At 38.6% G+C, this 24,641-nt stretch overlaps 1 protein-coding gene across 1 annotated transcript; it reads right to left on the bottom strand.

Annotated features, from left to right (window-relative positions):
* Positions 1–1,221: 1,221 nt before the first annotated feature.
* RAB27B (RAB27B, member RAS oncogene family) lies at positions 1,222–23,209 on the bottom strand. The gene is made up of 5 exons (XM_036737869.1): positions 23,044–23,209; positions 17,694–17,779; positions 10,444–10,547; positions 6,487–6,610; positions 1,222–5,333 (listed from the first exon to the last, which is right to left on the bottom strand). Exons 1-5 carry the CDS (start codon positions 23,194–23,196, stop codon positions 5,144–5,146), a joined length of 657 nt encoding a protein of 218 aa, XP_036593764.1. The 5' UTR covers positions 23,197–23,209; the 3' UTR covers positions 1,222–5,143.
* Between the last annotated feature and the right edge of the window lie 1,432 nt (positions 23,210–24,641).

Here is a 24,641-nt window from a genome sequence, read left to right as displayed (position 1 = left end):
ACATGAACTTCATCGAAAAAGGTCTTTGGGATGTTATTCCTCAAGTCCCTCAAGAACGTTATTGAAAAGAAAAACCTCATTCACATAGAATAAAGGAAATATTCTCCAAATACAGCAAATTGTAAAGCCAGTATTGAAATACCTCTTTTGTTTGTACATCTGCCCCTCCCCACCCCCTGCATTAAATAATTATCTAGGGGAGAAAAGTAATCGATAAATATTTTCCATATATCTGTTATAAAATAGCTCCCTGCTTTTATTCTACATAAAATCAATTCTTTAAACATAGCTCTTTTCACTCCCTAAACACATGTACTTAAATAAAATGTTTCTTTACTCATCTCTAGCCACACAAATATGATCCCAAATTTTGTTGCTTTTGGTATCCAAAAAAAAAAAAGAATCCTAAGGCAGTGAGATTAATAAAAAGCTGCTCAGCTAACATCTCTCTTCAGGCTCATTGTTTTCATGGCTTCATCAAATATCTGGGCACCTTTCAGCTCAGCAAACAATGCCTTCCATCTAGTGCCTGCTGTTCAGATCATACCTCAGCATTCTCCCCTTCTCCCTGCTTCAAATATGCTCAAATCATCTTTTAAAAAATCCAAGAGGGAAATAAAATTATTGATGTATGCCTAAACTATCTCTTTAGGTATTATAGGTTTCCTTGGAAATGGAAAAGTTTTACTAAAAGATATAGTCTAGATTTTAAAAAATATTTGACTCCATTAATAGTGTAAAGGGTACTGGTAGTTAGAAATGAAAAATCATTTTCTTGATGGATAAATTCAGCAATCAGATCTTCTTGGTTTAAGGGAACAAAATTTCTCCCTAGACCAGGAATATGAAATGCTTACTACATTTGTATCTTGAGTTTTATACCATATATCTCTCTCCAAAATTCTTTATGGATATGATATGTCTTAGATCTCATAGTTCCATGTGAGACACAACAGGAACAAGAGGTAGTCCTGACTACTTAAGTAACCAGAGACCAAGAGAAGTTAGCTGTCTTTCATGATCACACAGCATGCTGGGGAGTAGAACCCATGCCTCTTGACCACTGGTTAAATGAAGCACTCATTACACGATTTTGTCCCATGAATTTCCTGGGGTTTCTTTGTGGAACTTTTTTTTTAATGACCACATATTTCAGGCCTTACCAGGTAAACTGGGTCCTTTCTAATTCAAGGAGATTTCAAGTGCAGAGAGACTTTTGCCTAAGTTTTCAAATCAACTTTATTCAGAATTTAAAAATACTCTTGATTCACAGAAAAATATCAGTTCTTTCTCCACAACTGGCTTTTCTTCCCCCTTGCAAAGATAAAAAATTTGAATTCCCCCTATGGAGTGGTTATACCAAACCTCACCCAAAGCATTCCAAATGGATACCCTGGTGATACAAGACAATGTACTTAGTTGGATGACAAAAGCATAGTCAGTAAAACACAGAAATTCAACTAATACGGCCCTTCTGGTCAGGTTGTGATGAATTCATTCAGTTAACATCCTTGCCCAAACATTTTTGAAAACACTGATCTTTATTTTTATTTGTTTGTTTGGTTATTTATTTTGGCAGTAGGATAGCCAACACCCTAGCATGGCATGAAAGCAAGCTAATTTAATTTAGGTTGCTGACTGTCTGCAAAGTCCTCTGAATAGCTTTGCTTGGAGACTGACTACCCAGAGCTCTGCATGGTAAGGAAAGCATTCTGGAGTTCTGACTGGTAATCCACAACAGTTTATAATCCCCATGAGGAAAAAAGAGAATTTGTAATCCAACTCTGCTCAACCCAGTTTTACAAAAGGGCTTGCCATTTGAAGGATAATCCTGAACTTTAAATTATAGTAAACACATTTGACTGATGGGGACTCTATTAGCAAAGAAATAAAGATAGGCAGTTTCAGCAACCTGGATTTGTGATGGGTGGACTTTAGTTGGAGTTGTTATCAAGAGTTCTGTAGCCCTGTAAGAAACTCCAAGAGAGGCTGCCAGGTAATACAATATTACCACCAATATACCATGTGGCTGAAGCCGATTTTGGTCACAAAGGTATCTGAGGCACCGGGTAAGAGCAACGTAAACATCAAACCAGTGCAGATTCCCCACCAAGATGATTTCTACACTGGAAAAAGAGTTTCACATACATTTTGGACAATTCCAACAGTACAGTATAATCTACTCAGAGGCATTGAGGGGGGAAAAAAACCAGGCAAAAAAAAAAAGCCAACATTGCCTTGGTGACTAAGAAATACTGGCTGGCTAGGATTTTAAAGGGGTAGGAATTCCATGTTGGTTTATTTTTTTCCCCCAAACACAGGGTTTATGCTCCCTTAAAGTAGAGCCATCTAAATTCTTCAAAGTAGTATCTCTATAGGAAAAAAAAGTCTCATTTACTGGTGCCAAAAATAATGTGAAGAAGGAGCTCTGGACTTTATCTTGGAGGGACAGAATTGGCAAACGGAAGAGCACCCAGACTCTGTGTGTGTGTGTGTGTGTGTGCCAAAGAGGATGTTACAAAACAGAAGGTGAGACTAGGGTTTAAATTATTCATTATAGTTTGACCCTTCCCAAAGATTGCCCACACCACAGCCATCTGCCCATGTCCCTCCTTCCCTCCTCTGACCTCCCACCTCAATTTTGGGTCCAATAGCTTTGTTGTTATGTTTCCTTTACTTCATGCCCCAGTTATCAGAGAATAGTTCTTTGGCACGAAGACCCCCAAAACTTAAGTGGCCATATGGGGACTATGAATAAAAATAGATATAAAATCAAGTCTAATTGCATGCACAGCCTTTTTGGACCTTATAAAAGGTGACAGTTCTCCATCAGAATAATGCATGGGCAAAAAGTATAAAAACTGGAGATTTCAGGCATAAAAGATAGAAAGAAATGGGAACAGCCAGAGAAGACACTGTTAGTGGGATAGGGAAGACTATGTTTTTGTCTGAGCAAATGAAGAAGACAATCATTAACTTTTCTCCCACCTCTATGGTCTTAGATATCAGCTAATAGTTTTTTCTCCATCTTGGCACGGTCTTCCGAAGAATACAAAATGTTATGGGGAAGGCTCACCCAAAGAAGGAACATGACAATGAGTTCGAAAAGTTAGGTGATGCCGTGAAAGACTGGCAAGGAGTGGGAGAAACTGGTAGAAGGTGGGAGTGGAAAGCAGAATTTTGCCAGCAAATCAATCCTTAAACGTTTCCCAGCAGATACCATTGCCTTTCTCCTGATCTTGTTCCACCCTAGGGACTGGAAGACAAATGTTCTCAACAATAGCAGTGATAGAGGTGGCGGTGGACTGAGGTTAGGGTGGGCTCAAGTGAAATCCTGAAGGAAATGAGTGAAGGCCTTAGGAAAGATAGGGTAAGGTGGCAAGATTACATAGATAGCTCTTAAGGAGTCTTCATTTGCTCAGGTGTCATATGAACAGCAGGAATGAGAAATCTTTTTCAAAAAGTATCTACTCTGAAGGAAAGAGAAAAAAAAGTTAAGGATCTTTATCTCTATTAAATAAAGGGATATATTCATGAGGCACCTAATCATAGTTAAGAGTAACTAGAATGTTGTATAAAGAATGAGGTTCCATGGGAAAATTTTTATGTTTATTTATCAAGACCTTATAATATCATTACTGTGGAGTAAATCTGATAATAGCTTAGCCGTTAGGATAAACCAGTCCCTGTGAAACACACTGTTGGGATGAACTTACTTAAATAAGTTTCATTCTCCCTTCTCCAAATGTGTCTCCATACTTTGCATTTTCCTTGAAATAGGTAAAAATAAAAGCATGTGTTAAAAATAAGTCTTGAACCGTATCATGATATGATCTTCATATCCTCCCTGAAGATCTGCAGATTCAGAGGGAACCCAAGCAAAGACCATTTATTTTTTAGTAGTTCTGGATCAACTGAGTTGGAATGATATTTTTGACAAAAAGAACCAAGTAGGAGAAAAGTGTAGTTCAGGAGTTCTAATTCTCTATAATTAATGATCACTTTTTACTTTGGAAGAAAACAAAATAAAATATTTCACTGAGGTTCATTGTGCAAAGAAGAGATGAAAACCCCTTATGGATGGTCTTATGGATGGCTTCTTTGAAAATGAGATTTAATTATATTATATTATTAAATTATAACATTCCAAGAAGGAAAAACTCCATGTATCCGGGTGACATTTGGTGGAAAAAGTAAAATGTGTTGCTGAGTGAACACTACGCTACCTCATGATCTTTCACTGGAAATGGAAGCCCCTGAAATTCTCATTGTCACCCCCAATGGCAACATCAACTTTAACTTGGACATGCATGAAGCCTGACTAAATTGCTCTCTTAGAAAGCTGCACCTTATACATCTTCTTTCAGTACTTGCTAATGTCAAACTCCCATGCCCTTTTTCTGGTTACTTGTTTTGCCTATATGCCATCCTATCTAGTCCGGATATCGTCTACCCTGCCATTCACTAGGAGCACAGATATGACATTATCACACAATTCTCTGCATTTAATCACTTAGATATTCATCCTCCCAGTCACCTTATCGGTAATTTAGTAGGGCAAGCTACACACTGTGTGCCTATAATAAGGTCATTTTTAATGAACCCCAGAGAATTCTTGCAGATTTTCTTCAGCTAATATGTTACCAATGCAAAAACAAAAAGCATGAATCATTAGTCTCCACATAAGTGAAAACAATCTAAGAAATACCCTTCTTTATGTTCTTCCTCAGTAATCAATTTATTATTCCCCTCTCCCCTCACCCATATACAACAAGTGATCTCCTTTCTTTCTGATTTTAGGCTCCCTAACACTTTTGATTTACTTATTGGAGGATTTCAATGCTTCTGTAAAATTAAAAAAAAAACACAACAAAACGACAACCAAAAGATCAACTGAATGTCCCCGATGGAGAGAGTGTGTCGGGAAAGCTCAGACTCAGAATGGTCAGGCCTTATAGCTCATAGTTCAGACCCACTGAATACTGATGATCATTGTGGTGTTTAAAAATTCATTCTCTGGAAGAAAAGAAAAGAAAATGTATCTGTGCAAGGCTCACTCATCAATTATGTGTGTGGCTTGTCAAACATTTTCTGATCAACTAATTGGGTGAGGTTCTTGATTCTCAGTTTAAAAAGGTGAAGTCTAGCAAGCACATTTTTTCTCAGCTGGTTTCTCTCCATCAAGCTTCCCTGAATTTCCTCCATTGGCCGCATCGGGGACTTGTGACTTCTCCACGCACTGCTCCATACGCTTCATTATTAAGTCCAGAAGCGTGTCCACAGGTTTCTCGACGTTCTGTCCTGTTGCTGCACTTGTTTCAAAATAGGGTATGCTGGCAGCGACAATAACAGATAACAAATACTCATGAGATGGGAAAAGTCATCATAAGTGGCCAACAGGTTCTACAAAGCCATGTAATTTTTAAAAGACTCAGAAAAAGTTAAAGAATATTGATAGATCTCCTTGCCTGGTGGGTTGGGAAATACCACCTTGGTTTCCCACAAGAAGAGAAAAGGACCACAACAATTGTACAGTTGCTACAACCTTTCTTTCTTTCTTTTTTTTTTTTTTAAACAAGCTAAATGATGTTAGAACTGTAGGCAAGAGAGGCAGCTAGGTGGTGCAGTGAGTAGAGCACTGGCCCTGGCGTCAGGAGGATCTGAGTTCAAATGTGGCCTCAGACACTTGACACACTTACTAGCTGTGTGACCTTGGGAAAGTCATTTAACCCCAATTGCCCTACCTTCCTCCCTCCAAAAAAAAATAGGCAAAAGCTAATAACTAACTTCATGTAAAAGTTTGCAAAGTACTTTTACCTATTTTATCTCATTTGGTCCTCAGAATTAGCCCTATGAGGTAGTGCTGTTATCACCCCCATTTTATAATTGAGGGAACTGAGGCAAATATGTTAAGTGGCTTGCCATAGGCCGTGTTGCTACTGTTTGTGGCAAGATTTGAACTTGGGTCTTCCCGACTCCAAGTCCAGCACTTTATCCTAGGTCACTTAGTCCAGCCCTTTCATTTTACAGATAAGGAAACAGAGCAGGAAGGGTATTAACTTGTCCAAGCGGTAGAGACAAGATTCAAACTGAAGTCTAATAATCCCCAATCCAAGAGCTTATTGAATCTTATCTGTTCTAAGAAGCTTTCAGACCAGGTAGGTATGAGGCTACCAATATTCCACCAATTTCCCTCCTATAGTCTTTGTCAACCACGCCAAATCCATTCATCAAACAAAACCCCAATGCCACAAAAAGGTATCTTTGATATTGGAGAATAAGCTGAGTCAGGGCAGGGCTGGGCCTGACTCTTGTGTCTGTTCCCTGGAGCTCCTACAATCTTACAATCATGCAGGGTCCCTCTTCATACGCCCCACTGCTGAGTAGCGATTTATGTGTCAGGGATCCCATGGGAGAACCCTAGTCTAGATTCTTACGCTGTAGCCAGTAAAGTGGGATGAATTTTTGCAATAACTCTTAACTTACCCGTATTTGTCCGCAAGATCTCGGGCTTGCCGTTCATTGACCTCCCTCTGGTCTGAAAGATCCGCCTTGTTGCCAATTAACACTATATCGGGATTTTCACAATATGCATTAGCTTGCAGTTGGCCTTAAAAAAAAGCAGAGCAAATCAGTCTCATGTGACTGCTCATTCTCCAGATGCTTAATCAAAATAATAACCTCCAACATACATAAACGCATGAGGAAGCACACACATACACACATGAACATGTATATGAACATACACACACAATCTGATCTCTATGTTTATTTTCCTCTATGCTTATGGGAAGTGTGAAAACAGTACTGTGCCCAGCTCCAAACAGAAATAGAATGGACTGTGTGTGTGTGTGTGTGTGTACATGAGCAGTTTGGACCTCTGAGGTTACTTCCAGCTCTAAAACTATGATTCTATTCTAAAGCCAGGGGAAAAATGAGTAGATAACTTATAATACATTAACCTTAACTTTAGAATAGTTTTGCTTGGCCCAAAGGCACAAAACTGAAAGCAATGGCTAAAAGTTTCAGTGGTATATTACGGCTCAATATTAGAATATTAGGAAATTTATTAGGAATTTTTAAATTTTTATTAGGAATTTTTATTAAGAATTAGGAAAACTGTCCTAACAATTTGAGCTTTTCGAAGGCGGAATGAGCTGCTTTTTAAAGGTATTAAGTTGCCCACCACTAGAAGTCTTCAGGAGGAAGCTGGGTGACTACTTGACGAAAATGATGTGGAACAGGACATCCTGTTCAGATGTAGTTTGAACTGGATGGCCTTTAGATTAAAAGTTCATAGATTTAGAGCTGAGAAGGACCTTGAAGGTCATTACATCTAACCTCATCATTTTACAGATGAAGAACCTGTAAAAAGCTACTAGGTGGCTCAGTGGATAGTGGACTCGGAGGACTCCTGGAGTCAGGAGGACTTGAGTTCAAATCCACAGTCAGACAATTACTAGCTGTGTGACCCTGCTCAAGTCACTTACCTTCTATTTGCCTTCATCCACTTTAAAAGGAAATGGCTGACCATGCCAGTATCTTTGTCAAGAAAACCTTATGAATAATATTCGTATGATATGTTCCATGGAGTCACAAAGAGTCGGACACGAATGAACCACAGCAACAAATCTGAGGCCCTGAAAATTTAAGTGACTTGCCCAAGGTCACACAATATTAAATGATAAGAATTTGAACTCAGATCTTTTGTCCTCAATGCCTTTTGTGTCTGTTTTCTTGCTTTTCCACTGTGTCATGTCTCTATTCAACGTTACTTTCAGTTTAGAGATGGTATAATAGGATTACCAAAATGTTATAGCTAATGATCTTAGAAAAATGCACATTCTCCCCAGAGATCTATGAATATGGGAGACATTCATCTGTGCTAAAGAAGGATGGACTGAATACCATCTTAACATTTTTTTTTTCTAATCCTAGAAGTCAAAACAATTAATTGCCTTCAAATGAGATGAGAAATAGAATAATAAAAGAAAGTTGGTACAAATCACATATCTGAAAAAGAAAGTCCAACTTTCCTGCTTTTTGCCTTTGGTTGCAATCACATTAATGAGCACATACAGAATATAGAATCCTTAGTAGATTCTAACTCTCTTCCATCATGTAGGAAATCTGCTTTTTTATAGAAAGGCTTACAGAGAGGGATGCAAAATAAAGCGAGCCGAGCCAGGCAAACAATATATACAATAACTACAATAATGTAAAGAGAAAGAACAATAATTATAAAACAATCAAAACTGAATGTTGCAAAATTATAAAAACCAAGGTTGGCCCCAAAATAGAGGTTTGAGAAGACGCCTTCTCCACTTCATTTGCAGATGTCAGTATCCATGGATATAGGAAATTGTATATAACGTCAGATTTTTCTATGTGTGATCAATTTGGATGAATTTTTTTCTCTTCCTCTCTTTTAAAAAAATCCTTTGTTATAAAGAATGGCTCTCTAGAAGAAGACACATGGAAATTTAGGTAATGTAAAAACAAAATATATTAATAAAATTTATTTAAAAAGAAAATGTTTTTATAGGAAAATGGTGAAATGATGACAAGCTTTTTCATGAGGGCTCTGGCCTTGTGGACTAAAAACTTCTCTCCTGATAATGTCAGATGCATTTGAAATAGTTTTCTCCCAGTCTTCAGAAAAAAAAAATTATCCATGGTACCAACCAAATGTGGTTCTTGTGAAATATTCTGGGTAACCCATTCCTCAAGTCATTCCTTTGCCATTATCCTTAATTCTTAGTAAGTTCAAGCAATCATGAAGCCTTGGGAGTCATTTTTCACACATAGCTCTTTCACATTTAGTCACTTGTTCAATAGAACAGGCTTAGATCTCTATTTACACACACACACACACACACACACATGCATGCATGCACGCACACACACACACACACACACACACACACGCACGCACGCACGCACGCACTCACACAATGCCCCAGTAAAGATTCTTCTCATAAAGTGGGAGGTATCTCTTGAGCTCTACCCCAAGCCCATTTAACCAAGGAGTACATGTGAATTTCAGGTATAAGTGTTCCCACTCAGTATATATCCAGCTTCTTTCTCCCATGCTCTCTCCATACTTCAGGTTGTAGATGCCAACTCAATTAGTTTAAAGAGGCACTCGAGGGCACACTAAAGAAATGGAATTAATGGCTTTTCAAATGAGATAACTAGTCTCATAAGTACATTTGATGGCCATGCCAGAAATGTTTCTTTCCAAGAGGTCAAAAGGACAAAGACCATCTCACTGCCAGACAATACAGCACCAATACAAAGACAAAAGTATACAAATTAATAGGGGACGGGGGAAGGACAAGAAGCTGGAGTGATGAGGAAAGGCCTCATGTAGAGAATAAAGGTGGTGCTTGAGCTGAATTTTGCAGGAAGCCAATGATTCTAGGAGGCACAGGTGAGGAGAGAGAACATTCTTACGTGGGGATAGGAACAGGCAGAGAAGGTAGAATGTTATATGTGAAGAACAGAAGAGAAGAGCGCATAGGGAGATTTCTTATGTAATAAGTCTGGAAAGGAAGGCCAGCACCAGATTGCAAAGAGCTTAAAATAATACAACAGAGTATGAATATGGTTATAGAGGGCACAGGAAACTACTTGAATTTTCTAAGCAGAAGGATGACATGGTCAGCCCTGTGCTTTAGGAGTATCACCTTGGTTACTATCTAGAGGTTGGATTGGGAGAGAGAAGAAGCTGGATACAAGAGGCTAATAAGGAAGCTATTTCAATAGCCCAGCTGAGAGGTGATAAGGACCAGAACTGGAGTGGTTGTGGTCTGAGTGGAGAGATGGGTATAGAGATGAGAGAGGTTGTAAAGGTAGAATTAGCAAGACCTGGCAACGGATTGGATATGTGCGGTAAAGAGAGTAAGAAATCAAAGATGACACCAAAGTGTGGGGAACCTGGAAGGATGGTGAGAACCTTGACATAAAGAGAGATTTTCAAAAGAGGGGTAAATTTTGAGGGAAAGCTAGTGAGTTGTGTTTTGGATATGTTGACATGAGAGGACTATATTCAGTTGAAAATGTCCAATTTGTGGATCATCTGTATGGTGATAATTATGAAGTCTACTGGAGTTGACAAGAGAGTGTAGAGACAAAAGAACCCAGGGTAAAGCCTCATGGTTATGAGGTAGGCCATGGATAATGATCCAACAAAATGGACAGAGAAGGAGTGACCAGGCAGGTAGGATTAACATTGAGAGAGTGGTGTCAAAAATTCCCAGAGAGGAAGCTCCAAGAAGAGAGAATAGTCAAAAAAAAAAAAAAAGATGAGGGCTGAGAAAATCCACTGGGTTTGGCAACCAAGACTGTCTTGAAAATGCATCTGCATTCTAGAAGCAAAATCTAGGCAAACCAGTAAAATATGGAAACACATAAGTTAGGTTCTAGAGCAGTCTAACTTACTCATCCAGTTTCTGACATTTAAGAAGCTCTGTTGACTGGTGAGGTCAAACATTAATAAGAAGCCCATAGCATCTCTGAAAAATGCCGTGGTGAGACTTCGAAATCTGCCAAGAAAGCACAGTGAAAGAACATTAATAACAGTAATTTAGTCAATCAACCAACAATAACAATAGCTCACACTTAAGTAGTCATTAACAATTTATATAAAGTACTTTACTGCTCAAGAGAGGCCAGGTAGGTGTTCATTTTACCAATGAGTTCAGATTGGCACGAACTCTTCGCTGCTGCTTCTTCTACTATGGCACAGGGTTGCTCCTATGCCTTCTCACACTTTTGAAATTAGAATCCTTTATTTACCATTGCAGAGATTTCCACAGGACCACAGATGGGACATAAGGAAAGACTGCTCAAACGTTTGCAGTTGTTCCAAGTGTAGAGGAAATTGTCACCAAGATGAAGAACCTTGAAGTTCTTTATAAGAAGGAGTTTAAATTTGATTTTGATTACATCCCTTGCTCTGGGTTACCTCCATACTAATTATAGCCATCTATTGTGTGCTTGGCCATATGTAGCTCTGAAATCTTACCACTCACTGGGTGTTTCTTGCACCTTTGTCTTGTGAGAGGTGGCAAAGTCTAGTGGGGACAGCTTCAAATCAGGAGACCTGGGTTTGAATTCTAACCTAATACTTATGGCTGTGCAACTATGAACAAGTAACTAAAACTCTTGGCCTCAATTTCCTCACCTGTAAAATGGGGATAATAACGCCTTACATTACTTGGTTGCTTCATAGAGTTGTGAAGAATGCTTGTCATAAATCTTAAAGTGTTATAGAAATGAGAGCAGTTACTAGTTACAATGATCCTTGTTATGTTTCTAACTAGATTGTAAAGAACAAGAAGGTAGAAATATTTTACATATACGTATTATGTATATATGTGTATGTAAATTCATATGTATATACACACATACACACATGTGTGTGTATTTATATATTCCACAGTGGTAGCAGAGTAATACAAAGGAGGCATATGATAAAAATCTTTGTTGAATGATTGATAGAATGAAAGAATGAATGAATGACACATTGGCCATGAGCTCTGAGTGAGGCAAAGACTATTGGAACAAAGAAGGGAGATTACTTGTCAAAACAGAAAAAAGAGAAGCAAAGGGCATAAAGACAAAGGTGGAGGATACAAAGTCTTAAATAACAAATTATTACAGCAAGTTAAAAATTACATTTTTAACATGAGGGCATGAAAATAGAGAAATATTTGAAAGATTTTTATTTGCAAATGAAGATTTCCATTGTCCTAGATTAAAAAAGAAAAACCCTCTGGCAGAAATAACAGAGGGAATGGTTTTATTCTGCTGCCAACCTGGTGTAAAATCATCCAAATTTGACTTAAAGAGTAGAATATCTTGAATCTCAGAACTGTCCAGCAAATTTATACTAAGTGTTTTTCACTGACCACTGCTTCGGTAGTTAAGGCACAGTGCCTGGCACATAGTAGGTACTTAAATGTTTATTGACAGGCCAAATAACTGATTTACTTACCTTAGTGGCTTGGATTGGTTGGAATGCTGGGGGGTGGGGATGGTGAATCTGGTTTGATTACCCTCCATAATCATAAAGAAAGCATATCCCAGAAATTTACTATCATTCTACTTACATCGCCAAGTAAGATTACGCCTTGTTTTTCCTTAGATTTACTTGAAGGGTATGACGTTTCCTTTCAGGGCAACATGTTTTTCAATGATATAACCACGTAGAAATTATGGTGGCACACACCATAGGCACAGCAGTTGGATTATGTGACACTATAGGCCTTGCTTAACTATCCTACGAATATACCACAGACAAAATGAGCAAAAGAATTGTCAACAGACGAATGACTTATGGTAACAAAGATTGCCCCTGTTTTCATCCTTCCTTGCCTCCTAAAGCAGCAGTTATGAGGATACAAGATGAAACATCTCTTCCACTTGTCCAGACCAAAGCAGACAACACCATTATGTGTGGGGGCAGCATTTTTCTATTTTCATAATATCCAAAAAATATGTGGTCTGTGATAACAAAACTGATTGATTCTCTGAGTAATGATTTCAGAGGGAACATAACTATGATGAAAGCTGTAAAGAATTCACAGTTTAAGAAAAAAGCAGATAGAAAAAAAATCGCAGCACCTTTCCTGACATTTACAGACCTATATATGAGTATTTTGGATCCTTTTTAAAAAATGAATCATTTATAACCTCAAAAATCTGAGAAGGAGGTAGATGTGTGTATATAAGATCTGAGAAAATAAGGAACATTAAAAAATAAAAAGGATCAATCTTCATCCTTACACTTTACTGAATGGTTTTATGGCAATATCTAAGAATATGCTACTACCTTGCTGACTAAGTTTTTACATCATATTAGAATATAGATTCAGAACTGAAATAGGCCTTAGAGTTGGTCTAGTCCAATTCCTTTATTTTTACAGATGAGGAAAATAAGACCCAAGAGAGGTCTATATGATTTGCCCAAGGCTGAAAATTGAGTGAGCCAGCACTAGAATCTATACTTTTTAAGACTCAGACTGGCCATATTCCACACAAGTATTAGCAATGCAAGATGTACATTTATATAGTGTATCAGATAACAGCCAACCTCCTCTTCCCCTGATCAAAATCTATGAATAAACAAGTATCTGAGTGCCTGTTTTGTTCAGGGCAGTTTGTGATGGGGGATGTAAAGATGGACGGATTCAAATGAACATGTCCAAGGAGGCATTCAATATCTTCTCCACAAGAAACCTCTTTTTTTTGGCTAACTTTCCCATTTCTGCCAAAGGCACTACCACCCCATCCTTGCAGGTACACAGGATCACAACATCAAAGTTATTTGTTGACTCTCCTGTCTCTCTCACTTCCCCTATCCAATCACTTGTCAAGTCCTATTGATCCTGCCTCCACTTCTCTTGTCTCCAACCCCTCTTCCCTATTCATACCCTTACCCCACTACCCCCACCCAGTTCATACCTCCATCACTTTCTGCCTGAACTATTGTAATAGCCTCCTAATTGATTTTCCTGCTTCTAGCCTTTCCTCCTCCAATTTATCCTTCACACAGCTAAAGGGGTATCGGTGTTTCTAACGCACAAGGCAGGCCATGTCACTTCTCACTATAAGAGTTTCAGTGGCTTTCTATTGTTTTTAGGATAAAACATAGACTCCTCTGTTGGATATTTAAAGCCCATTATAATCTGGTTTTAATCTATTATCACGGGGGTCTGGTATATGTGGGGCAGCTAGATGGCACAGTGGATAGAGTACTGGGCCCAGAGTCAGGTAGACTTTTTTTGTGAGTTCAAATCTGGCCTCAGACACTAGCTGTGTGGCCCTGAGCAAGTCACTTAACTTAACAGTTTCCTCATCTATAAAATGATCTGGAAAAGGAAATGACAAACCACTCTAGTATCTCTGCCAAGAAAACCCCAAATGGGGTCATGGAGAATTGGATATGACTGAAAAACAACTTAACAAGAGCAAAAACTGGTATATGTGCAGAACTCATCAACTTGCTCAGCTGATGTAACCTCTCCCTGTGAAGGACACTAGGGAGCTTGCTTCTGGGAGAACTGTGATAATAGTTAAAGAAAGTAGAGGTGGTGGAGTATACATGGATATCGCATAGCTTGTGGCACACTCTAGACACATGGTGAAGAAGAGTCTCATTGATTGGCTTCAGGGGAATTAAAAAAAGGCTTGTCAGCATCAGCTACTTCCTTTTTTTTTGCTTCAGTTATGCCTGAGGGATCTCAGTGGAACTCCTTCACTTCTGCTGTCTGGTGAGAAACCATGCAGTAAAGGGATAGGTCTTAGGGCCTTCTTTCATTTTTTTTTCTGTTCTAGGTGAATAGAGTCTCATGTCCTACTGAGCTATAAAGGTCATTGGGAGGATACTCCGGTGTCTTGGTATTCCACAATCTGGGTTCTAGAACAAATGCCACATTAATTGTTGTGTGTGTCCTTAGTGTTCGAAGAGGACCATGACATCAGGGAAATGATGACATGACTTTGATTTGGGTGAGGGAGGTCACCAGCCTCACCTTCTCCTCCAGAGCCATCTGGATCCAGGGACCAGATATTCATCAGGATAACTGGAGATGACCTAGGATACAATGGGAGACCCTAGCCCTTCTCATGTACTCACTTAGAGTGAGGTAACGCCCATTCAGTGAATAGGCCCCTTTAAGAAGTGAGTCAAGGGATGGCCCCTTTAATTAGAAAAAAGAAAAAATATCGAGCTGGGAAGAGCAGACCCTCAGGGTTGCTGTTCCAAAGAGAAACAGTTACCATTGACATGGGGAGGGGAGAGAGAGAGAGAAGAGAGAGAGGGAGAGAGAAGAGAGAGAGAGAGAAGAGAGATAGGGGGAGAGGGAGGGAGGGAGATAAATCTAGTCAGTAAACCCCAAGTTAAGTGGGCAGCTTCTGGCCATCAAAATTTACCTTATGCAAGTCATGTCATCATTTCCCTCATGTCATGGTCCTCTTCGAAAGAAGCACTAGTGCCCCACAGAGCAAGGCGCCATCTTTCAGGACCCCAGCCCAGTGATGACCGAGACAAGGATGCACCTGGCAGAAATGCCAGCTTTGGATATGAACTTGATGGGATCAATGATATATAGGAACTCAACTAAGTTTAGAGCCTAACCTCTAGAGACTGAGGGAATATAGTGAAGAGGATGCCACCTGAGGTAAAGGTGGGATGTACTTTGGTCTCGGCCATATTGTGGAAATAAATATGTCTTTGTAATAACTCATCAAAGTTAAATGGTTAAATGGAATAGGTGTGCTAGTCACAAGTGCCTAACAATGGAGGAAGCACAGTCACTGGGGGCCTGAGTAATGGCAGCAGAGAAGAGATACTTTAGTCCTTTGGGGTACCTAGAACACTGAGGCTCTGAGAGAGAGGACCGGAGTGTACCCAGAGCATCCATTCACCTAGATGAGTTCCTAGTATTCCATCCACAGGCTCTACATTGCACCAAAGCTGGCATGCTTGCTGTTCCCCATCCATGACAATCCATCCTCTGTTCCTTCTGCTTTTTCACATTCTATCTTCCATGTTTAAAATGATCTTCCTCATCCCCTTTGCTTCTTGGATTCTTTTGCTTTCTTTAAGGTCCAACTCAAATTCAACCTTGTGCACAAGGCCTCTCCTAATCTACTCAACTGCAAATTTGCTTCTCCACAAAAAATTTTTAAAAATACTTATTTTGTATGTATTTTCTTCCTGCCCAATAGAAAGCAAGCTCTTTACAGATAAGGAACTATTTGGCAGCACTTAGACCAATACCTGACAGATAGTAGGGGTTTAATAAATGCTGGTTAAATTGAATTAAATTAAATGATAACAACATTGCCCTCAAGGGTCTAGCTAGGGAGGCCAGAGAAAGGAACAGGTAAAATTAAATTAAACAACAATAATATATTTAAGTAATTCGGTAAAAGGACAACAGATGAGATGCCTTCAAGATAGAGGTAACGGAAGGGTCCTTCCCAAATCATTCAAATTGCCAAAATGGTAAATTCTTGGTCAAGGCATTTGTAGGCCCTAGGCAAGGGCCTCCTCCCATTTAAAGTTGGAATGTAATTTTGCTTCTGAAAAGAAAAAGGGTGCTGTTGTCTTGGAAAGCTTGAAGACTTACAGCAATGAGAGGGTGTCTTTGCTTCCCCTCTGTCATTTAGTTGAAGCTGAAAGCCAATTAGCTTTCACAAGGAATTACAATGAATAGGTAGAATTTGAAAGATGGAAAGAGAGAAGAGAAGAAAGCATTCTAGGAAGAGAAGGATAAAATGGGTGAAACTATGGAGAGGGAAGTGTGCATGTATTTGGGGACAGCATAGATGGAGTTATTATAGATGGAAGAAAAGTTTCCTCCAAGGGATGTGGGGAAGATGAGAGATAAGCCTGCTATGGACTTAACGGTCTTTTTCTTAAACAGTCTGTAGGCATATCTTTACATATCTTTACATATGTAACTTCTATTTTTCACTTCTCCTTTATTGAACTCACCCACTACCTACTACCAAAAACCAGAGACAACTTGCAAGAAATTATCTTCATAGAGAAGCATGCAATGATGACACTTCAGAATTCTGCTTGCCAAACGTGACTAAAATAGGCTCACTTATTAGTCATCTTTAATTATCTAGAGAGAGGCAGCCTGTCTATTGTGGTGGTTAGAGAATGAGCCTTGGAGCCAGGAAGACCTGGCTTCACCAGCCCCATAGGCCTAGGCAGGTTATTTAACCTCTCAGTGCTCCAGGTGAATCTATAAGTAGCAGATAACGTCTCAGCCTGCATCGGTAGGAGTTTCCTCACCAATGAGTTCTCTATACCAGTAATGCTATATGTTAAAAACCCCTATCTTAATCACCTAGAAATAGTTTATTTTTACAGCTTCATGCACCAATATGGCAGTGACTTCAGATTTTGTACCTATGGGAACTCCCTCCCACAAGGCAGGTCACAATCCACCTATAACTCAGAGAGTTGCCTCAATTTCAGGGATAATTACATGTCTGAGTCAGAGGTGAGATGATCTGAGATATTTCTGACTCCACTATAGCTGGCTTCTCTTTTGATAGATACTTATTTTGTAATTTGTGAGACAAAGAGCACTGATCTGGAAGTCAAGAGGACTTGAATTTGCATCCTGCCTTATATATTTCCTAGTTATATCTAGCTAAGTCACTAGCTAGCAAGTCATTTAACAACTCAGTCTCGGTTTCCCGATCTGTAAAATGGGGATTTATTACATAAAGAGAGCTGCTATGAGCATCAAGCGAGATCATAAGTGTAAAGTGCTTTGCAAACCTAAAACCACTATATACATTTTAACTATACTTATTGCCAGTAGTTTTAGTCATCGATATCAGCAATTTTCAAAAAAGGTCTTGGGTCCCTAGAAACTTATAGCTAGAAGCTAAAAAGTGCCACATTGCCTACAATAAAACCAGGTGACTGGTGCTGGAACCCAGGCTGTAATATCTACCAGCTGTGTGATCATGGGCAAATCACTTAACTTTTCTGAACCCTAATTTCCTCATCTGTAAACAGGAATAATACTGTGAGTTTGCTGTGAGTAAAGTACTTTTTTATGTTATGTAGTACTGTGTAAATGTGAGCTGTCATTACTATTATTTTTATTGTTATTGTATTATATTATAATATATTATATTATTATTACAGTTACCTTTCCTGTCCAGCTGTATCCCAAAGCTGAAGATGTACCTTAAAAGCTTTTCCTGGAGATCCATTTGGTCCTCGACCATTATATACCTGAAATATACAAATATAAAAATCATCAATTCATTATTCAGGTGAAGCAGCAATAGGAGACTGCTTCATCAACATGTTATCTACTTTCTCTCACTCCCACATCTTCTTTAAATCACTCTTGTGATCACAGAAACTCTAAATAAATATCTCTTTTGTTTCCCAAAGATATTACTATAAACACAAATATCTAGCAAGTACTTAACAAGTACTTAAGAATTTGTATGAAAAAAATGGACTATAAATGCTAGGTTTTCAAAAGTCTTTAGGCTTATGGCCTGAGCAGAATCTGTCATTATCTCATAAGTAAGTACTGAATATCTTCATTTGAATGTGTTTGCTTGTGGTGGCTTCTGCTGAAATGGCAAAGCAATGCAGTAGGTATCATATTTTTGAGATGAATTTCCACCAGGCCTTTAATGGATTCCTTTATTGACCATGGTTACCATGGTCTTAAAAGAAAATATTTCATTTTAAATTGTTGTCTATTGCTTTTTAATAAAATCAAGCAAAACAGAACCCCTTCTGTTTAAACAGAACCCAGGATCAAGAGTTGCTGGAAAATACTTCACATGGGAAAATAGAGAGGAAGAACCCGTCTTCAAGTTTCCAAAAATTACAAAAAATAATACAGTTATAAAGTGTATCCTACATGCCTAAACAAATGATGTATTAAATACCTCTCAACAACTGGGAAAATCCGAGACAGGAACAAACTCATGGTTAGACCTATGAATCTTCAAACCGCTAAGGTCTTGACCAGGATGGAATTTTTGAGGAAAAACTGAACATTAGAATGGTACTAAGAATCATAGATCTCATTTACTAAAATTAAATTTTATTTTTTTCAATGAACAAAATAAATTTTCTTTCCCTCACATGGGGGAAGAAGGAAGAAAAACAAAACCTTTATAACCAATATGAATAATCAAGCAAAAAAACTTTCTGAATTAGCCTGATGATTATAGATTTTAGATGGGAGAGGGACCATTAAAGGTAATTAAGTTTAACCATATCACTTGACAGTTGAAGAAACTGAGGCACAGAGAGGAAGAGGAAACTTCCTAGGGTAACAGAGCTAATATGGTCTGAGGGGGCATTTGAACCACAATCTTTCTGTTCCTGACACCACTGTCCTATCCAGTATTCCAGACTGCATCTGGTAAGAGAGTAATAGTGTACATTATCTTTGAAGAATTATTTTATTATTATAAACTTGAATTCAACAAACATAAACACACAAGACTATAAAGTAAATCTCTAATTAAAATCTTAAATTCCAAACTATTTCCTTATAAATTAGGAAAGTAATTATATGCTACAAATTTTAACAATTTATGCTCATGTTTCTCTGCCAAATTCATCTGGGTATTTATAAACTTTTGTTGCCTTTTTGTTTTTGATGTTGTTATAATCAGTGTGGTGCTCATATTTTCCATTCTGTTGACCTTGTTTTACATCACTTTATATAAATCTTTCCATGTTTATGTATTTTTCATGTTTCTCATTATTATGAGAGGATAACAAATATTTCATTCCATTAACATACCATAAATTATTTCACCATTTGCAATCATTAGACATATAGCTTACTCAATATAAAGTGGTAATTAATATTTTTCTACTGGTACGTCCTTATCTCTATATACTAATACTTGGGATAATACCCAAGCAGTTGGGCCTCTGGACCAAAGGGTATGATGAGAGAATGTTACCTGGGTACCTTAGCTTCATTCCTTGTGTAGAGGGCTTCCCTCTGTTCATTGCTTTGTTTCTCGTCATAATGCTAGCTCCCACACTTGATTTTGAGCTCATTAGGCTCTAAATAAATGTCAAGTGACTGACAATTAAGACTAGGAAATAGCAATTAGCATTTCACCAGATCTATGCATTTGACCAGGATCTCTCCTGACCATTTTTAGTTATCATTAACTTTAATTTATACTATACCTAATGTTTATAAAGGGAAAGGGGGGAAAGCAGGGCTATTGGGGTTAAGTGACTTGCCCAAGGTCACACAGCTAGTAAGTATGTCAAGGTTCTGAGGCTGGATTTGAACTCAGGTCCTCCTGACTCCAGGGCTGGTGTTCTACTCACTGCGAAGAGATTCTCTTTTAAAAACAAAGTGAAACAAAAACAACATATGTTGACTTTGCAGATAGTGGAGAGGTTAGAGTAAGCCAGTGACCCTCTGGGCTACAGTGCAAGGAGTCTGGTACTTTTGCTAAGTTCTCTCTTAGAAAATGGACCTGAGGAGAGAGTATGGACTGAGAGCCATCCAATTTTCCACACGGAAGCCTTGAGCGACAATCATGCAGCAACATTTGTGCTGCTACCTATGGCTCCCTTGACCATCAACAGTGCCTTTAATGGAAATGAATCCAAGTAGTCCAACTTGCATGTGTCTAACAGTAACAAAGGGCAGTTGGGTGGCTCAGTGGATAGATTGCTGGGCCTAGAGTCAAGAAGACTCATTTTTGTGAGTTCAAATCTGGCCTCAGACACTTCCTAGCTGTGCAATCTTGGGTACATCATTTAATTCTGTTTCCCTCAGTTTCCTTATCTATAAAATGAGCTGGAGAAGGAAATGGCAAACCACTCCAGTATCTTCGTCAAGAAAACCCCAAATGGGGTCGTGAATAATTGGATACAACTGAAACAATTTAACAACAACAAACAATAACACATTTTTATATATATATATATATGTATATATATGTGTACATATGTATACACACACACACATATACACACACACACACACACACACACACACACACACACATACATATATATATGACCCTGAGTAAGTCACTGTGTTGGTAAGCAAAATGGGCTCTTAGCACTTTGTTTCCTTTGGCTTTTGTTTCCTTTGAGTAATTCAGTGTATTTCACTGAGCCTTACTAGGTGCTAAGCCCCAGGCCCAAACCCCTATTAGGTGCAAAACATACGTGGGTGTGGATTGGTAACTAAGGTGGGGCCCAAGGTGGGGCTAACTCAGGGGAGGGCCTAGTTTATACACGAGTTTGAGTGATAGGTTTGGGACATCAGAGGCTCTTAGACCATGTATGTTTAAGTCGCCTCTTTGTGACAACTTTAGGTCACGTGGGTGAGTCGCATGTGTGACTCACCCCTGACGCTGAAAAAGATATAAAACCAGGGGTTGGCTTTCTATTCTTTGCAGCTCTTACCCACAGCAGTGGTGGTGCGAGTGACTCTGGGCCAGCCCCTTTCATGAGCTCCTGGGCTGAACCTAGATGTTGGTAACTATGAATCTGTATTTGGTCTGTCTGTTGATGTTTGTAATTTCTTTGTAATTTGCTCTGAAGTTCAGTGTGCTAGTCTTTCCCCCTGAACTAAGTGAATGATATTTGTATGCTGAATTAAAGCAAGCTTGTCAACCCCTTAACGTAGCTTTCCTTAGTTAAGCAGATCAAAAGAACTTGTGCTTTTGCAGCGTGCTGGTAGCGTTCCTGTTGTTGGGCTTGGGTTGGTCTTACACCCCCACAACAGTTGCTAGCTGGATTGTTGAAACAGTCACCACCCTTTCTGGGCCTGTTTGCTCATCTCTTAAATGAGAAAATTGGACTCGCTGGTCTTTAAGGTCCCTTTCAAATCCAAATCTATGATCCTATGAGTGTGAACACTACTACTCCATTTTACAAATAGAAAACCGAAGCTCTCAGAGGTTAGGTATATTGCCCAAGATCTTCCTCACCTAGGCCCCAAGTCTGGCACTCTTTCCATTAGGCCACATATTAAATACATCACAATATCTCTATTCCTATAAAAGTCTCTACTATTGGGAAGGAAAGTATCTGAATATACTCAAATAAAGGCATTCTTGTTAGCATGTTCCCTGGGGAGTGACTGGGTTGTCCTCATATCTGTGATTGAACAAATATTAAGCATCTACACCACACCTGGTGTTGGAGATACAAAGATGAACAATAACACAGTCTGCACTCTCTAGAAATCTAGCCAAAGTGCTATAAGAAATTTAAAGAGGAAAAGACCACTTTTAATTGGGTGTTGGGAGTTAGAGAGGAGATTCAGGGAAAATTGATGGTAGAAATGGCCCTGAACTAGAACTCGAAGAAAGAGGACAATTTCAAAAAGAAAAGATATAGAAAGAGGGAATTCCAGGCACAGGGGATAGGGTCTGCAAATATATAGAAGCAGGGGTAGGTGGGACAAAGCTGAGTAACAACTAATAGTCCAACTTTTCTGAAACTGAAGGGTGCAAAATATATCAGAATTAAATAATAGTACATATTGCAGAAGGCCTTAAATGTCAAGTTGATGAGGGGCAATATTGCAGAGTAGATTGAGAGTCAGCCTCAGAGTCAAGAAGACCTAAGTTCAGGTCCTGCCTCTGACATGTATTGGCTGTGTAAGCCTAAGCAATTTGCCTAATTTTCCAGTGCCAACAAACAGGACTTTAAGAGTATAAATTACATGGCAGGTATCCATCTGCTTTGGTAGAGGGAGTTTCCTCCCTGGGAGGTTCCTATCCAGAGGAAGTCACAGGTACAATTTATTTTTTTAAGTTTGTACTTAATTCTATAGGAATGTGGAACAATTTAAAAAAACTGAGGAAGAGAGTGAGATGGTCAAAAGTGCACATTAGGAAGGCAGATTTGTTAGCAGTGTGAAGAATGGATTGGACTGTGGCTAAGAATCTTGCCTAAAGTCATACAAGGTAATGAATCTCAGAGATAGGATTTGAATCCAGGTTTTTGAGACTCCAGAACTAATATTGGTTCTCTTCTACTATTCTGTCTCTTAATCAATAGGATACTCATGACTCTATGCTTGCCTTGTTTGTGCCTTTCAGGACTTAGCCATTTTGGAAGCTTCTGACCTTTTTGCTTACAACAAAAGAGATTAACTTTGGATCTTACTGATAGAATCCAATTTGACCCAAATTTAAAATGTCAATGGATTCTAAAGGAATTCAGTTTTAAAGTTTCAGAACAACCTTCTAGGATCTCTAGAACGTTCTATTCACATGGACTTTCCATAGTTGTGTATATTACTCTTTATATTTAAACAAACTACAGGGTGTCATTGTTAGTGAGAAATGCATCCTTCCCATCCAAGGATTCTTTTCTCACTAGAAGGGAATATGTAGGATTATAGATCAAAATGAACTGCGAGAGATTATGAGTTTCACTAGAGGAAGTTAATAGATGTTATTTAATGAGAGCATCTCCATCCTTATGTGAGAGAAGCAGCTGAAGAGTAAGTTAAATTAAAAACTCACCACACGTTTTTCCCGAAAATCTATTCCTACTGTAGTGATGAATTTGGGATTGAATTTATTGTCGGTATATCTATATAGGAATGTAGTCTTCCCCACTCCTGAATCTCCAAGGGCCAGGAGTTTGATTAGATAATCATAGTCACCATCAGTCATAATGCTGATCTTGGTGGACCTAGGGAAGAGAAAAAAAATGTTGGGTTAACTTTAAATTTTCTTTTCTTTTCACTAATGCTAACATGCAATATCAATACTAGCATTTTCTCATATGATCCTATTGAGAGCACAAGTAAAAGGATAACTATAATTTGTTGCTGTCCAGTTGTTTTTCAGCATGTCTGACCGTCTGACAGCGTGGCTCCATTTGGAGTTTCCTTGGCAAAGATACTAGGGTGGTTTGCCATTTCCTTCTCCAGCTCATTGTACAGATGAGGAAACTGAGGCAGACAGGGTGAAGTGACTTGTTCAAGGTCACCCAGTCAGTAAGTATCCAAGACCAGATTTGAACTTAGGAAGATGAGTCGCCCTTACTCCAAGATCGGTACTCTATGCACTGAGCTACCTAGTTGCTCTTATAACTATAAAACACAGTAAAACACAGAGGTTAAGAGCTAAAAAGGTATCCTTGAGATTATCTAGTCCAATCTCATGCTTATCACAGTGCCTGACAAGTAGTAAGTACTTAATAAATGCTTGTTGACTGACATCTGACAGATGAGGAAAATGAAGCCCAGAAAAAGTGAAGTGAATATCCACTGGTCACAGGGCCAAGACTACAACCTGGGTCTCTTGATTGTTCATCATCACATTCTTTGTATGACATTATGCTGGTAGAAATTCCCTAGGAAAAATCTGTAAGTCTTTAAGTTTAAACGCACACACACGTGTTCAGGAATGGTTTCTAAAAGGTCCTCTAACTTCAATAATTACATTCAACACAGCAAATATTTCCAAGTCCTTTCCTACTATGTTCATTGTACTGGGTGCTAGTGATACAAAGATGAAAAAATAAGGACAGTCCTTGCCCTCTAAGAGTTTACAAGCAAATGAGTTCATGTTCTCTGTAAACCTTAAAATGTCAGTCATTTTTATTTGTATCATCATTATCCAATGGTGAATAGGACATGTACACAAAAAGGTCTAATACAAGGTTAAAGCAATGATTGAGACAAAGATATCTGGGGAGATTTATAAAAGAACACTTGCAGCTAGAGGAATCAGAGAAAGCTTTAGAATAAGCCACGATCATATAAAAATGACCCAGAATGTGATTCTGAACATTCTTGAAATACATATAAACATATGCCTATATATGCATGTATGTATATGTGTATATATTTAAACTAATTAGATCTCTTCCTACTACAGCATCATGCTGCTATGGAAAGAGAGCTTCATTTATAGTTGCAGAATCTCAAGTCCGTATGCCAACTTACTTAGCTGTGTGACCTTGGGTAAGTCATTTAATATCTTTAGGTTTCAGTTTCCTCTTCGGCAAAATGAGGGGATTCTTTCCCTCCCAATATCCCTTGCAGCTCTAAATTTATGACCCTATGATCTTTGTTTCCTTTTCTTTATTAAAAAATGGAACTAAGGTAGCA

The sequence above is a fragment of the Trichosurus vulpecula genome, chromosome 1 (assembly GCF_011100635.1).
Source record: "Trichosurus vulpecula isolate mTriVul1 chromosome 1, mTriVul1.pri, whole genome shotgun sequence".
NCBI classification, from domain to species: Eukaryota; Metazoa; Chordata; class Mammalia; order Diprotodontia; family Phalangeridae; genus Trichosurus; species Trichosurus vulpecula.
This window is presented reverse-complemented; position numbering and strand designations above follow the sequence as displayed.